Below are 13,554 nucleotides of genomic sequence, written 5' to 3'. Positions count from 1 at the left end.
ATAAACGTGAAAAGAGAGAGAGAGAGAGAACGTTCTTCCACTTGCTTAATCAGCTTGCCAAACACAGCGCATCAAGAGGGAGAAATCATCATATTAATAAGTTTAGGTCTAACATTTTTCAAAATTTTTTTAAATAATTGATATAATTTATTGTAATTAATGTCTAAAACTCATGTTAGTAATAAATTCATTTAAAATTAAGTTGCTAAAATTGCACATTATCTTCTTAGCAAGTAAAATAATAATAATAATAATAATGAAAAAAAAAAAAAAAAAAAAAAACACTATCATTTGCATTGCTCATATCTAATAACCACTCTCTAGTCTTAGATAGGTGGACCCCAGCTTATCCGTACAAAACTCAATACAATTGGAGTGTATGATATACGTGCGATAGATTGAGAGTGGGGATTACACAAGACAAGCACCTTTTATTTTATTTTATTTTATTTTTTGGTAAGACACAAAAATTCTTTTGTTCACTGCAGAAGAACATGCATGATTAAATTTATTATGGATTTGCTATTTAAAAAAAAAAAAAAAGAGTTTTGTTTACCCAAAAGAAAAAAAAATAATGGGTATTTTGTTTTTTCAAAATTACAAACAGTACCCCTATAGGATCTCCCAGGCTCCATAAGTAGCCACAACCCTCCCCATAATCTTTCATCCCCTAAAACTCTCTCACACGCTCTCTTCTCTTTCTCAGTTTGTTTTGTAGTTTTAGTGAAAAATGGCTGTAGTGAATGTGAATGTGGTGTGCATTGTCTCTCTTATCTCATTAATGTGGATGGCTGAAGCTAGAATCCCAGGGGTTTACAGTGGGGGTGCATGGCAAAGTGCTCATGCTACCTTCTATGGAGGATCTGATGCCTCTGGCACTATGGGTACGTTAATTAACCGCATTCTTTATTCGTTCATTTCCATTCTGTAAAAATCACAACTTTCTGAGCAAAATGTGAACCATTTTCACTACATTATTTCATGTTCTAGCAAACACAAAACAGATTCCCCTGTTTTTCTACTCTGTTTTGACCAATCAGCACTATTTTTATCTTACATTTGGGCTTGTTCTGTTTCTGGGGTGGGCATGCAAAGTTCACATTTTGCTTTTTAGCTCTTGCATTTTTTTTTTTAATTTACAAATAATACTACTAGAAAATCGACGTTGAAATTACTCAAATATACATTATTGCCTGCTTTATCAGGGAAACGTTGAGGACCCACTTGGAAAATTAGTATTAAATTGTAAAATGTTAAGTGTTTGAGCAATGTTATTTGAGTGATTTTGATATATGCGTGGGTGAAAAAGTATGTGAAAAAGTGTGTAAGTGTATTTAAAATATGAAAAATGTGAGTTAAAAAAAGGTTACCAAACGGGCCCGGTCACTGTCAGCATACTCAACTCAATTACAACATTATTAATGTTATTAAAAATACATTCTTAGAGGTAAAATTTTCTTAATCCAATTAACAAGTGTGTGTACCTATCAATGTGACTCTGTACTGCAGGTGGGGCATGCGGATATGGGAACCTGTACAGCCAAGGGTATGGAGTGAGCACTGCAGCACTAAGCACAGCACTGTTCAACAATGGGCTCAGCTGTGGTGCGTGCTTTGAGATAAAGTGTGCAAATGACCCAAACTGGTGCCACTCAGGAAGCCCATCAATCTTTATTACAGCCACTAACTTTTGCCCACCAAACTATGCACTCCCAAACGACAATGGTGGGTGGTGTAACCCACCTCGTCCTCACTTTGACCTTGCCATGCCTATGTTCCTCAAGATTGCCGAATACCGTGCCGGAATTGTCCCTGTTTCCTACCGCCGGTTAGTTATTTATTTATTTATTATTTTTTTTTAAGCTAGCCCAAAAAACATGAATTTTAAAATTTAAGCTAGAGGGGATTGCTTTGAGCAGTAAAAAATTTTATTTTATATTAAGTTGTTGAATGTTTTATATTTAAAAAAATTAATTTATTTCTTATGTCATATATGACATAAAAATGTGATCATGCAAACTCGTGCCTAACTATCATTAACAACCTTATTAATGTGGGATAAAAGCGTAATATAACTTCCAATATATGTATTATTCATTGCCGTGAACACTAGGTACTAATGTAGTAGTACATGCAAGGCTAGCGAGTCTTTTTTTTTTTTTTTTTTTTTTGCTTTCCCTAACTAATCCCAAATGTTCCACTTTTTTTTTTTTTTTTTTTTTTTTGCTTTCCCTAACTAATCCCAAATGTTCCACTTTGTTGAATTGTCTTTAAAAGTGAAAAAGGCTGTTCATTTAAGGCTGCCAACTAAAGTGTTAACTACCATCTTCCTTTAGAAGAGTAAAGAGAAGGGCCAATTGAATTGGCCCTTTAATTCTATATGGTGTTGGATGATGTTATAGTGGCATCTGGGTCAGGCTTCCATGGTCCATAGGGTTAGGTATTGGTAGGATCTTTATTGCTTTTGTCAGATCTTTGTTGATGAGCTTTTGTTCAGAAACTTATTTAGCAAAATACCTAAAGTGTTTTCCAAATGAGATTAAATTCACTTGGTGTGTAAATCCTCTTATTTACCGCCTGAAATGATCATATTACAAAAATATAAATATATCTGATTACACACGATAATAACTCAATAAACATCATATTTCAAGTTCAAAATACAAAGTTGACGTGGTGATATCAAGTGTGGTTTGATATTAATATATTAAGTTTTAAGTAAAAGATTGATGTAATAATTTTTTATTGGATAATGTAAAGAATGACATGGATTTTACGCTTATCTAAGATCAAAAAAAATTTACGCTCATCTTTACCATATATTTAGAATCTTTCCAAATATACATATTTGTTCTCTAATTGTGCTCACTTGCTTTGTTCTATAGCAATTTATTTCCATCTGCATTGTTTAGCTTATTTGGGCCTTGGACCGTTTTTGGTCACTTTCGTGGTTTGTTCTTACCTCTTTGGTCCCTAACCCGAAAGATACGAAAAGCTAGTTTGATTATTTCATTTTCTAACCCCTTTTGTTTTTTTTTTAGAGAGTTTTAATTTATGACTTTTACTTTCAACATATGTTTTAATAAGTTTTCAATTAAATTACTAATTTCTTCTTCAAACTCTTGTGTAAAATTAATTTTCTATTAACTACGATATCAATAATTGAGAAACCAAATTGAACTTGAACTCGAGGACCACATTTATATTTGAACCTAATTAATCCTTACTTTCTCATACAACTTCAAGCATGTGCTCTTAAGACATGCACCATGGTTTCTCCAAAAAAAAAAAAAAAAAAGAAGAAAGACATGCACCATGCATGGTGACACATGCTAGAGTCATGGGGTGCAAAATTTACTCTTTTGAATAACTTATTGACACATCGATCATCAACTTGTCACAAAATTATGATTTGTCTTTTCTTTTTCTTTTTTTCTTTTTCCTTTGAGAAAGAATTATGATTTGTCTGAGTTGCTGATGTTGACCCATTTTTTAAAATAAATATCAAGGATGAAAACAATAGTCGAATTTGATTCGATATCTCTATGACAGCAAAAAAGAAAAAAGAAAAAGGAAAACACAAATACGTTGTCGTTTTATTGACATGCTATGGAGCCCACTTTTTAGCACTTGTCTGCCATAACCATCCAAAACATGCCACGTGTCTTTTCCCTTGATTAATGTGCTTGATCAATCCCATGAAGATCTGGACCGTCCATACTTTTAGGACTATAAATCACGGTCCTTGCTCCACTCAAAAGAAACTTTTTTTTATCAAATGACGGAAATGCCCTGACAGTTTACCAATTATTTACGCAGGGTGCCATGCCGCAAGCACGGAGGGATCAGATTCACAATCAACGGCTTCCGTTACTTCAACCTGGTTTTGATTTCCAACGTCGCGGGTGCAGGAGATATCGTGCGCGTGAGCGTGAAAGGCACAAAGACTGGTTGGATGAGCATGAGTCGTAACTGGGGTCAAAACTGGCAGTCAAACGCAGTTTTTGTTGGTCAGTCATTGTCCTTCAGGGTCACAGGCAGTGACAGACGCACCTCTACTTCATGGAACATAGTCCCAGCTAATTGGCAATTCGGTCAAACTTTTACCGGCAAGAATTTTAGGGTCTAATGAAAATTTATATTTTAAGAAAAAAAAAAAAGTCAACATTTTAGAATTCCCGCCATAACCTATTTCCAATCTTACCCTTGTTGGCGCCTGCTTCTAGATATTGGTTTTTTTTTTTGACTTGGGGTATTGGGTTATGAGATAAGTGTTGGACTAAAGTGAAAGTGTGAAATTGGAGATGGTTTTGGTAGGAAAAACAAAAAGTGAGTCTTTTAAAAAAAATATTTTTGACTTTAATTGATGGGGTTTGTTTTTTTTTTTTTTTTTTGGTGGGGGCCTGGGGGGTGTGAGTGAGTGAATGGGGTTGTGAAATTTGACTTTAATTGATGGGGTTTGTTTTTTTTTTTTTTTTTTGGTGGGGGCCTGGGGGGTGTGAGTGAGTGAATGGGGTTGTGAAATTGTAATGTAATTGTGTATGGTCAAAAAACAAATGAGAAACTTTGTAGGGGAAAGCTGAAGCGGTTGCACAAGAATGTAGCCCGCAGCTTATAATATTTAGTAATTATATAGGATGATCATAATGTTATTCGAGAAGTGTATTTGTAGTAGTAATTTTTACAGATTTGAATTGGAAAGTATTTTGGTTTGCTACAATGTGCTACTATTGTTAGGCAGTTTTTAGTTTTTGCTACTTGTGCCATCAATTTTGCTTCCAAGTTGTTGATATGGATATGTTTACACTGCATAGGAAACAAAAGAAAGAAATTGCCTATGAGAGTTAGAACATTCACATCAGTGATGCTAAAAGTTTTAGCTTTTAGTCATCAGAAAAGCTACTTTATCAGTTTTAAATAACTATTTTACAACTCATCTAACCTTCTATCTCTTATTTTTCACATCAAAGTTAAGTATTATTCATTTATTTATTATTTTCTCTCTCTCTCTCTCCATCAAACAGATACTTAGCCACCACCAATCAAAACACACCCGCTAGCCATCACACAAACTAAAACCCATCCACCTGCCACCACCACAAATCCTAGCCTAAAATCAACTCAACCAAAAAACAAAAACCTAACCACTATCATGATCACAACCCAACCACCACCGCCCCTATGGCCACAAGCCAAAATCAAACCATACACCACCACAAAATCCCACCTTTCAAACCCAAAACTCAAATCTCCAATCCCTAACAAAATCAACCAATAACCAAACAAACAGGAAAAGAGAGAGGGATTTAGATAAACATATGAAATCAAAAGAGATAGAGAAGGGGTGGCATTGCTGCATGTCACCACTGTTAGTGGTAGCCCTCTCATGAGATTTGGCCATGGGTCTTAGGCCTCTTGGCTAAGGAGAGAGAGAGAGAGAGAGAGAGAGAGTAAAATTTTTACTTTACTTTAGCACCACCATCGTAGCATGCATTTTAGTGTTTTAGCTATTTTAGCACTATCAATGTGAATGCTCTAATTAATCTAATTGGTAAAGTCTCCTCTTATCATGTAAGACATCTATGATCAAATCTTGTTTGCACTACAATATATTTTTTTGATATATCAATTTAATGATAAAGGTAAAATATCAAGAAAAAGATGTGACATTAAAGAAGAATGTTGTGCATATATACTAAAATTTAAACATTAAAGTGGAATTTAATAAAGAAAATATATTAAATTGGAATATTAGACTTTCAAATTTTCATAGTTTCACAATGATGCTTGCTAAGTTAAGAGTTTTGTAGTTCAATTGTTACTTTTTGGTAATTTCATAAAAATGTGCAAGGTTTAAACTTTAAATCAATTTTTTTTTTTCCAAATATTTAATTATAAAATAATAAAATAAAATATTATACCCGCTGGGCACAATAATAAATTCTCCTATAACTAAATATATGACAAAAATTAAGGACATTTTATTAAGTTCTGAGAACATTCACAGTTGGTGCAAGTTGGGGACCTTATTCCTTAGGCCATAGTTTTTCAATCTATAAATGAGGAGACTTCATTTTGACAGGATATTTGCACGTCAAGTGCTTGTGCTAAGGAGTTTTTGAGTACCATTCAAAGAAACACGACAAAAATGTATATAAATGAATACATAACAATTTACATTGAATGGTATGAAAGAAAGGAAGCTTCATTTATAAGAAATATCTAATGAAGAATCCTTATTGATCTAGCTAGTAACTGCATGGGAAGTCTTTTCAAGGAAGCATATTCTCCATCAAAGCAAACAAATAACTTTGCACCTCTCACATTGATACTTCCATGGATTTAGGTCATTGGGTGAAGAATTTGGCTTGTCAATAAAACCTGGTGAAATCTTTATTGTTGACTAAAATTTGGCAGCTCTTTCTCTCGCCCTTCTAAGAAAGAAGAAGGAACCATCGCCTCAATTGTGTCATTAAAGGATGGTCATTTCTCTCTTTCTTGGTGGGAAGATTGTTCTTCCTTTTTTTTTAGTGGGAAACTTCGAAGAATTTTCTCAGATGCTTCCTTTCCATCATTTTTTCCCCAAGTTTAATTATAACCCTAGGAATCATTTTACCATCCGGGAATCAAAGAACTTGGTTATGTAAGGGTGTCCCCTTTAGATGAAAAGATGATGGAGAGTCACTTAAGATGGTTTAATCATGTGTATGGAAAAATGATTTATTCACTAATGAAAAAGAATACGTTGATTCAAGTTTAAAGGAATGAAAAAGGTAAAGTAAGACAACATAATTTCACTAGTAAAAAATGATGCGTCAATTAATGAGATGATCAAAGTATGCCATTGTATTGGGATTTAAATCTTTGAAAATTCCCATAGTGTAAGTAGGGATGGCTTGAGCAACAGTTTTGATTAGAATTTCCCTACCTGCTTTGGAAATGAATTTCTCCTTCTAGCCAATAAATCTCTTTGTAATTTTCTCCCGAAGATCTTGAAAAGTGTTACCCTTAGACTTTCCCCCAACCATTGGAAGACTTAAGTACTTCTCACAATTCTCCATAATCCTAGCTCCCATCAATCTGTGAATGGCCATTTTAACCTTCGGTCTTGTGTTTCGGCTGAAAAAAACTATCGTCTTCTGCCTATTAATTGCTTGACTTGAAGCTTTCTCATATCTCCTTAATAATTGAAGGAGATGTTGGCATTCCTCCACAATGGCTTGGTAGAAGATGAAACTTTCATTTGCAAAAAGGAGACGAGATATATATACCCTGTTTGTGCATGACAATATTCCATGGAGGCTTTGAGAAGCAACAACATGTCGAATTAAGTAGGATAAACCTTCAGCACATAAAAGGAAAAAGTATGGAGATAATGGACCCCCCTGCTTGATACCCTGGGATGGAGTAATGTACCTTATAGGCTCACCATTTATAAGCACTGAATATGAAGCTATACAAATTGTTTCCATAGCTAGCCGAACCCACTGGTTATCAATACCCAATCTAAGCATAATTTTTCTGAGGAAACTCCACTCCACTCAATTATAGGCTTTGCTAATATCTAGTTTGATGGCTATTTGCCCCTTCTTCCCAATTCTTTTATTTCTCATTCTGTGTAACACTTCAAAAGCCACTGTAGTATTATCAGTAATTAACTGGTTAGGCACAAAAGCACTTTCTGAATCTAAAATTACACAGGGCAAGATTAATTTGACAAAAATGGGTTTTTGCCCCTTTCGTCCAAAAGATGTAGCAAAATGCCCTTGTTCTCAAACTATTTAGCAAAATACCCTTGTCTTGAAACCAAATTTTTCTAAAAATCGAGTTTTACATTGAAACTCGGTTTTTAGAAAATTGAGTTATAGGCAATCAAACTTTAAAAAACAAAAAAAAAAATTTATTGAACTCGAGTTCCATGTGAATTTTTTCAAATAACTCAATTTTCATCAAATCAAATTTCAAAACAGAGGCATTTTGCTAGATAATTTCAGAATATGGACATTTTGCTATATCTTTTAGGCAAAAAGGGCAAATGCCCATTTTGGCTAGATTAATTTTAACCGATTGGCTAAAACTTTAGATACTATCCTGGAGATTACATTTGCAAGGCTAATTGTCCTATAATGAGCAACTGCTTGTGGCCTATTAGGATTTAAATCTAAGTTGGCTAATTTTTGTGTCAAAATGTGTGTTTATGAGAGTTGTAATCATTTTAAATTAATAAGGAAATGTATAAAGACAATTTGTTGTTGAAGATCACAAGTTAAAGATGACTTGCTTATGGGAAATAAGACCTTGCTTGAGCAAAAATCCAATTCTGGTAAAACTTCACTCAATAGAGTCAAGACCCATTCGAGCGAGATTAAGGAAAATAATAACCAAATTTCTACATCACCTAGTATAGGGACAAAATGGGGTTTTGCCCTTTTCTGGCAAATTAAATAGCTTTATACCCAATTTTTCAAACTACTTAGGGAAATGCCCCTTTAAAACTCGATTTATGATAAATTGAGTTAGAAAAAAAAAAAAATTCTAAAGCCCTATAGTGGCGTTTTAAGGAGCCTATAGTGGCGTTTTCAGGAACCTATAGTGATGTTTTAAGAACCTATAGTGACATTTTTTTAACTCGACTTCAATGAAATCGAGTTATAGGCAATTCTTTTACCTATAACTTGATTTCATTGAAGTTGAGTTAAAAAAATGTCGCTATATGACCTTAAAACGTCACTATAAGTTCTTTAAAAATGCCACTAAATGGCCTAACTCGATTTATCACAAATCGAGTTTTAAAAGAGGAGCATTTCCATAATTAATTTGATAAAGGGGGGTATAAAGCTATTTAATTTGCCCGAAAAGGACAAAAGCCCATTTTGTCCCCTAGTATAGCATAGCCTTTTCTTACATGAACACAACCTTTGTTACGTGATTTTCTTGGGGAGAGGCGGGTGCGCTAGGTCTATTGAGAGATCTTTGATTCCTTGAAGCTAAATTTTTATAAAACTTCTCTTCGGAAAATTTCCTTGAAAGTTCCTCTTTATGAGCCTTAACCATGAGTTTATCCTAGAGTCACATATTGTGAGTGTTGTTCATCCAAACGACAGTTATCATAAATCTTTTCCAGTGAGTTCATTGATAGTAAACCTCTATAGGATTCTTTGGAATACTGGAGTTCTAGGTGTTGTGAATTAGTTCAGTCGTGGAGAATTTAATAATTTTAGGGCCATTGCGGTGAGAGACAAACAAATCGTTTTTTGAAGTTCCATACTTACATATAGAGTCTAGGATTATAAAGATTTTGTGAATATAGATTTATTGCAACTATTTCTTTCTTCTAGGGGAATTTTTCAACAAGGTTGGTTACCCCTAAAGTAGTGTTGCTTTTCTTTTTCTTTTGAAGAGCTCTTCAAAAGTTTTTCACTTTGTCACCAAATTTTTGGGCACTTTTTATTGCTTTTATATCTTTATTACTTTTGGATTATGGTGATTATTGTGGAATATTAATTAGTTGTATTATCTATATGAGTAACGCTACAGTTACAAAGTATTTTACAATATTTTTACAAATTATTGATGTGACAAATTCTTATTAGTTTCAATTTGGACCCATCACTAACATTACATTTTTACTTACCAATAGTTATTTAGAAATATTAAAGTTACATAAAAAATTTGTAAAAATTTCATTAAATAATTTGTGTCTGTAGCATTACTCTCATCTATATTAGTTTAATACAACTAAATTACTCATAAAATGATTAGTTTACTATAACTAATTGTGTATTGTAGCATATAAATTATGAAGATATAATTACATGTCTAATATTTTATTATTTTATACATTTAGGGTTAGTTTTATAATATATATATATATATGTATGTATGTATGTATGTATAAAAGCATTAATTAAATTTTAATTTTCAATATATCTGAAAAAACCTTGAGGTTATGGTAAAGGTAATTATAATTATTTTATTTTTGCACATTTAGTTGTTCTTTCAGACTTTGCTTTTTTCCTTCCTCTTTTTTTTCTCCTTCTTTTCTACTATTTACTTGACCCAAATTTAGGAGAAAAGTATATTTACTTTAATTTGGCCTTTTAATCTTCTCAAAATGTTTTTATTTGAGAATGACCAAAGTATCTTATTGTCTAATAAAACATATAAGATTTGAATCTTGCTTATACAAAAAAATCAATTTGTGTCTTAACTTAGTAATAAAAAACAATTATCATAGAGCAGACACTAAATCCGATACTCAACTAGAAGGCTGGAAATAAATGGCTAATCATAAAAGGAAATGAGTCACATCAACACAATTGCACTTAAGCAAACTTGCACATGGGTGGGGTTGGGTTGTTGATGCCTCTGCTCACATGTGGTGCTAAGGTTTCTCCTTCCGAATTTTGTTTGTTCACAATTTGGGACAAAATCTTTGGATTCCTACTGCTCGAAAAAGGCGAAAACAAAGTAGGGCTTTGGATACCTTATGCAGCTTCCCTCTCTCCTCTTGCTTCTCAATCTTGAGTTGAGTGTGAAAATTCCTTTCACATGAGAGAGACCCTTGTGAGTTATCCTTATTATTATATTAATATGGCTACACAGATTAATCTCCTATGGGACCCGATATAGTGCATTATAGATTTCGTTTTTTTTTTTTTTTTTTTAATTTCTTTACTTAATTATGTTTTTTTCTATTTTCTTTGCTTTAAGAGTTAGTTAAAATAATTACAACCTTACAAAATTAGTTGTAATATAAGGTTACAACCTTACTCAATATCTTTTTATTGGAAGTGAATTTTGACAAATTCACTATTAAATTACATCTTCTTCTTATATCCTCCATGCTTGCAAAATTTCTAGAAAATTAAAAATCAATAGCTATGTCATCCATATATTATTTAAATTGTAAGTTTTTGTAGTATAAAATTATACATAAAATATAAACTTATAAATCACATAGTAAATAATATTTGATTGACACAAAATTTAATATGTGTATTAAGAACGTAAAGTTCAACTGTTAAAATTTTAAAATATATAATAATATTTATTTTATTGAATAATAATCAATTTTATAGTTAAATTTTGTTATTTTTGCCCCTTCTGTGGCCAAATTACGTTAATTATCTGAAAGCAACGGATAGAAATAGTTCTGTACTTTTACCCGCATTTTTGTTTTTATTTGGGGCCTATACGGCTTTTATAGGGCTCGCTGTACCTGAGGCCGAATATGGGTCTGAACTCTGAATGTTTCGAAGTTGCAAACTTTGGACTTTGAAGTACAACTTGAAAGAGCTGCCCATTGGAGAGTTGGCCTCTCTTTTATACTTTCGTGGCTGCTTGATTAGTGGGTCAAAAAAAAAGTGGTGTATGCAGCCCAACAACGACTTCTATTTAGTTCATCACATATATAACAAAAGGATTTATACCTCCAGCTTCCATCATTGTTGAAGGAGATTGCAATTTGCAAGCAATGTATAGATGCACTGTCAGAGCCAAAATCACAGCACAAGATAAGAATTAGCTCCTGTAGTGAATGATAGTACAACCTTGAAAGCTGGTTTTGAGTAGAATGATTGTACAACCTTGAAAGCTGGTTTTGAGTAGAGGTGTAAAATGGGTGGATTTGGATTGAGCATAGTTAGGTTAGATACATAAAACTAATTTACCAATCATAACTCATTTAACTAATTACTTCTACTCTAAAAAAAAAAAAAAAAAAAAAAAAAAAAAAAAAAAAAAAACTATTTACTTCTATTCCAAACTCAACCCAACCCACCCAATTCATCAAAAATCAAAATTATCAAAATACCCCTAAAACCCTCTAAAATTGCCGAATATACCAAAAATTATAAAATGACAAAAATACCCCTATAATAATATAACCAATAAAATGAAAAAAATATCCCTTAATTTAAAAATGAACAAAATACCTTCAAAACCTAGAAAATGACCAAAATACCCTTAAAACTTAAAAATGACTAAAATATCCCAAAACCTAAAAAATGACTGAAATATTCCTGAAACATAAAAATTATCGAAATATGCCCCAGAACCTATAAAAACAAGCGATAGAAATACCTACGAGACCACTAAAATAACCAAAATACCTCCAAAACCTAAAAAATTACCAAAATACCCCGAGACCTCCAAAATTAACAAAATACCTCTAAAACCTAAAAAATGACCAAAAATACCTTTGAATCCTAAAAAAATTACCAAAATACTTCCAAGACCTCCAAAATAACCAAAATGCTCCTAAACCTAGCTTATTCATGACAAAGAGATGCAAAAATGATGGCTCACTTTTCTCTTATTTATTTATTTACTTTTTGATAACAATTGATCTCTTGAAATAGAATTATTATTTCTTTTTGTTGTTACACTTTACTCGTTTGTAATGGTAAGTCACTTGAAATATAATTAAAGCTCCATTTCTTTTCTTTCTTTAAATATGAAAAGATAAAAATTTTTTGCAATTGAAACAGATTAACACAAAGAATGCAAATATTTCAGTGAAGAGGAAAGAGACAACAAGGTGGTTTCGCATAATTGTACATAACCATGACCTTTCTTCTCCATTTTTTCCCCCATTTTGAAGGATTGAAGCTATTTATATTAATATTTCTATAAACATGTAAGTTTAATTCTATGCATTTGTCCTTTTCATGAATGGCATCAAGCCAAATTGTAAGGAGTACTTTTGACAGCATTTTTCAGTTTTGGTTTTAAATTGATTTAATATTGTAAGATGGCATTAAAGCACTAATTAATTAGATAATATTATCAAGCTGCTCTGCTAACAGTCAGCCACAAGAAGATACACAATTCTTATTAATGGATAAAACTATACAATGTACAATAAAATGAAACACTAATCAAGAAAATATCCTAATCAAAATATTAATTATCTTGATTTTTTTAGTTGTTTTTCTTTTTTCGTATGCACAATCACCTTCCACTCTCTTCCTTTATCTTTTGAATAAGTAAAAAAATAATTAAAAACTAAATACAAAATGAATAGTGTTAGTGTAAATTTACATGGTTACTATAGAATCCATGTATTTTTATAGAATTTTGAATGGACTAAAGAGTTAATTTTGGGCTTGGTAAATGTGGTATTTTTTTTTCCTATTATATAAGCACTAATACAAGTGTTCTTAATGTCGGCTGGTTAGGAACGATACAACTTTTATCCGATGATTTGTGCATTGGACACGTATCTAGATCGTATTGTGTCTAGTGCAGAGATACACAAGACAAAAGCTTCACCCGGTTAGGAAAATGAAATCTGAATTGGTTCAATTTAAGAACCAAATATTAGGGGGAAAATGTGGCAAATTTGGCAAAGTCTAAGGATGTTAATTTTCAATATATTGTGATAATGCTAAAAATTGTTAGTTGATTCCCTTTGTCCAAAGGTGGTATGGATGACAAAAGTGGATCCCACAAAAAGATGATCTTAGGTCAAAAACTCAATACACTGATATGATGCTAGCCACAAATCCTCTGAAGATCAAGTCAATAAAATGATTTTGAGACAATAAAGAG

General features: G+C 32.3%; 1 protein-coding gene across 1 annotated transcript; it reads left to right on the top strand.

The window, feature by feature from the left end:
* Positions 1-653: 653 nt before the first annotated feature.
* On the top strand, positions 654-4,363 carry LOC112016081 (expansin-A4). The gene is made up of 3 exons (XM_024048583.2): positions 654-884; positions 1,510-1,828; positions 3,820-4,363. Exons 1-3 carry the CDS (start codon positions 731-733, stop codon positions 4,127-4,129), a joined length of 783 nt encoding a protein of 260 aa, XP_023904351.1. The 5' UTR covers positions 654-730; the 3' UTR covers positions 4,130-4,363.
* Positions 4,364-13,554: the final 9,191 nt, after the last annotated feature.

Source organism: Quercus suber, unplaced genomic scaffold (assembly GCF_002906115.3).
Source record: "Quercus suber isolate HL8 unplaced genomic scaffold, Cork oak 2.0 scaffold_203, whole genome shotgun sequence".
In the NCBI taxonomy this organism is placed as follows: Eukaryota; Viridiplantae; Streptophyta; class Magnoliopsida; order Fagales; family Fagaceae; genus Quercus; species Quercus suber.
The sequence above is the reverse complement of the archived record's forward strand: the minus strand, read 5'-3'. Positions and strand labels throughout refer to the sequence as shown.